This window comes from Gymnoscopelus microlampas (genome assembly GCF_963454915.1).
Source record: "Gymnoscopelus microlampas genome assembly, chromosome: 3".
Lineage (NCBI taxonomy): Eukaryota > Metazoa > Chordata > Actinopteri > Myctophiformes > Myctophidae > Gymnoscopelus > Gymnoscopelus microlampas.
Genome location: NC_139940.1, coordinates 39,619,086 through 39,622,767, shown reverse-complemented (window position 1 = coordinate 39,622,767; position 3,682 = coordinate 39,619,086). Strand labels below are relative to the sequence as shown.

At 41.7% G+C, this 3,682-nt stretch overlaps 1 protein-coding gene across 1 annotated transcript in view; it reads right to left on the bottom strand.

The window, feature by feature from the left end:
- sall3a (spalt-like transcription factor 3a) overlaps nucleotides 1–3,300 on the bottom strand; it is a 17,219-nt gene extending 13,919 nt beyond the window's left edge. Inside the window, exon 1 of the mRNA XM_084051900.1 lies at nucleotides 3,106–3,300. Within this exon, the coding sequence (XP_083908026.1) occupies nucleotides 3,106–3,193 (88 nt within the window). The 5' untranslated portion in view covers nucleotides 3,194–3,300. The remainder of the gene's footprint in view (nucleotides 1–3,105) is intronic.
- Between the last annotated feature and the right edge of the window lie 382 nt (nucleotides 3,301–3,682).

Here is a 3,682-nt window from a genome sequence, read left to right as displayed (position 1 = left end):
ACGAGCTGGAAAACGTCAACGGGCAGCGAAAGGATGTGATCATATTGAAACGATGTGCTTGGACTGACATCTCTATAGCACATTGGTAAGGTAGCTTTTTTGGATGAAAGATTGTATTTGTTTATGTGGCCTGTATGGGCTTACTGTCCTCTGTGGAAGGCTTGGGATTGTTTCACTCCAGCGTCTGTCCAGAAAACAAGCGAGCCAGTCTCCTCCTCAAACAAGGATAGGCAAGCACTATCCTTAACGCTCCACATCAACTCAGAATGCTGAACCGAATGACATAGGCAGTTCTCACACCACAGTCATCTGTGGTACGCGTGTGTGAGTGTGCTTTTGCATGCATGCATGCATGCATGCGTGCATGCGTGCGTGCGTGCATGTGTGCGTGCGTGCGTGTGTGTGCGCGTGCGCGCGCGTGTGTGTGTGTGTGTGTGTGTGTGTGTGTGCGCGCAAATACGTTTGCATGTGTGTTCATTACAAATGGATGTGTAGCTGCATGCACTTTTATGAGCAAAATATATCTATGTGAATGATGCAGATGGGCTCAGTGGAAGATCAATGAATGACCAAGAAAAGCAGCTGATTCCTCATGAATACAATGACTTCTATGCGCCACGTTTTTTGTTTGTTTTTTGATTTGCCTAATTCTAGCATAATTTTGATCAAAAACGTGTATGTGTAAAAAACGTGTAAATTGTTTCAATATGAAATATCAAAACAAATATGGAATGCCAAAAACAGAACCCTGAAATAATTATCAGAATATCACAGGAAAATGACCCGAGGCACTGCTCCTTCCATGAACACGAAATGAGAAGTTTCAAATGCCTCAGCATTCAAACAGAGAACACATGTACAGTACGTACACTGGACATGTACTGTAATGCCTGCTTCACTACAATAGTTCCAATAACGTAAAGAAATGACTGCATAGGAGGAAGGCAAATATCATCAATCTGATTCGTCCTCACACACCAACATTTCCTCATGCAAAGAAGAACGACTCCCTGGAGATTACATCATGCGTTTCTAAAGAATCCTCCACAAAGAGGTTGTGTGCACTGGCCAGAGTTGGACCACCACTGCAAAAATATCATGACAGTGATTTGTTGGAGAGACCACGTAAGCTTTACGGCTACTCAATAAGGGATGCTGACAAACACTATGCACTGTACAGGACTTCTCAATTTAGCAAAGAGAGAAAGGGAGAAAAGGATGCTTGCTTTTTTCAGAACACTATTCTTGACATGTTTTGTTTGTAATATAACGTTTTAACTAAAATTACAAAACACAATAAGGGATATACAGAAAATGTAATTGAACAAAATCAGGAAGCAAATAATTCCAAAATTGTTTGTGTTTTTAAGAGTTACAAAAAGGACAAAATATTCAGGAAATTACGATTAGAAAATATTTATATATATCAAATCAATTTTCTCCATCATTATAATAGGCCTACTACCTAAGATAAATATCTTAAAAACCAAGGGTTCTGCAATTTTTCTTCCACACATCAAGAAGGATGAGGATGGGTTGCTATAGCCTGTATACCTCTAAAGGTTTTACCTTGGAAAAAAACTAATAGCTTTAGTAATAATTAACATTTTATAAGCAAAAAGGCTCAGCAGCGAATTAAAAAGGATCAGCTCTATACACGTTGCTGGGACAAAACCCTGTCAACTGATCTTGTAGATGTTGAGGGTAAAACAGAACAAACCAAGTGTGACAAATGTATGTGCGGGAATAAACAAAAAACATTTCCATAACAAAACATGGTTGGACCTGAAGGAGTATACCCCCAAAGACAGCAAAACAAGCAAAGTTGGACAAAACCAAAACATAAATAGATTAAATGTCCTTCACCTACAATTTATGTAAATAAATCCAACTTGATAAATTGATTCACAGCTGATGAATAAGAATGTTGATTCTTTTCGTTTGAAATAATATCAAATATTTTTTCCAAGTTTGCAAATTGTGTGTGTGTGTGTGTGTGTGTGTGTGTGTGTGTGTGTGTGTGTGTGTGTGTGTGTGTGTGTGTGTGTGTGTGTGTGTGTGTGTGTGTGTGTGTGTGTGTGCCTGTGCGCGCACGCGCGTGCATGCGCGTGTGCTCCTGTGTATTATTGTGCACACGCACGTGTGTGTGTGTGTGTGTGTGTGTGTGTGTGTGTGTGTGTGTGTGTGTGTGTGTGTGTGTGTATGTGCGCGCGCACGCGTGCGTGTCGTAGACTAAGTGTGTGGTTTTGTAAAAGTCACAAGAGAAGACTGCACAGCCTAAGAAAATACATTTTAAAAAGAATGCCGATGTAGCCTCTATGAAATGACATCCCGGCTGAACCATGATGCCGAAATAAATAAATAGGCCCTCAATGCTTTTACTGAAATGTCGCTATAGTGGCAATTAAAGTTATATAGACTACCAGTAGGCTACTGTAGGTATATATAGATACTTTTATCATTATAATATGCAGCCTATAGTTGCAAATAAAGAAAAGGTGCAGACGAGTTGCCAGTTAAATTAATTCTGGAATTCATTTTAAACTGTTGGTGTTTACTGTTTAGAGTAACCTTATAGAAAATAGGCTAGGCTACTAAAAATATCTGGCAATTAGACCAGGCCAATCCGCTGACAGGAAAGTCCGAGTGACAGTTTTAGTGCCTCATGGAATCATACTGAATTCTAAGCAACAATAATAATAATAAAAACAAAAACAAAACTAAAGCTACTTTTGTTCAAAATGTCTCAAAAGAACACCCTGCCATTGCACCTAAAAGTAGGCTAAATGCTAGGCCCTTACAGAGAGAGAAGAATGTGTCTAATTGGCAACTCGCTTCGTATAAAAGAAAGTGTGAGTTTGGCCCGGACCGTGGCGGTCCCGGGCACCTATAGGCTCTAAAGTAGCCTGACAATGCACCGCAGGTTCGAGTCCCGATCCCGACTATCCATGTGTCTCCCTATCTCTCTTTCCCTATGTCCTGTCCATCTCCACTATAGGCTACACTATAAATAAAGGCAGGAAAGCCCCCCCCCCAAAAAAATATCTTTTTAAAAAAAGAAGAAAAACAAAAAAAAGAAAGTATGAGTTTGTGGAAAACACTCACCGTTTTCAGAGATCACCCCCCCGGCTAGTGGCGCGGGATCCTCGTCCGACTTGAGATGTTGCGGCTTGGCCTGCTTGCGTCGGGACATGATGCTGCTGCTGCTGCGCTGCGAGACGCTGCGTTTTGCACATACATCAGCGGCCAGCGAATGAAAAAAAATACAATGTTCGCAAATAGTCTGGTAGCGGAAAAAAAAAAAAAGGACAGGAGGGGGAGAAAAAAAAAGGGAAAAAATTACGGAGATTAGCTGGTGTTGCTGTTGTGTGGATTGCGCATGTCGGTATATAATTATGATAGTGAATAATGCATCGCGATTAATAGGAGGACCATGATGTGAGAGAGAGGGGGGGATTGGCTGGGGTCCAGAGGATATGGTAATGAGGGACGGACTGAGCAATTAGCTGCTTCACTCTCAGACTGTCTGTCTCTTTTCTCTCACCATCCACCACCTCCTCCTCCTCCTCCACCTCCTCCTCCGACCCGACGCACCAAAGCAGCGCACGTTACGCCCAGCACTCAGGGGGGTCTTCAGCCAAAGGAAGGTCAGCTTTTTTCTCCCCCCTTTGCTTTTTACGAG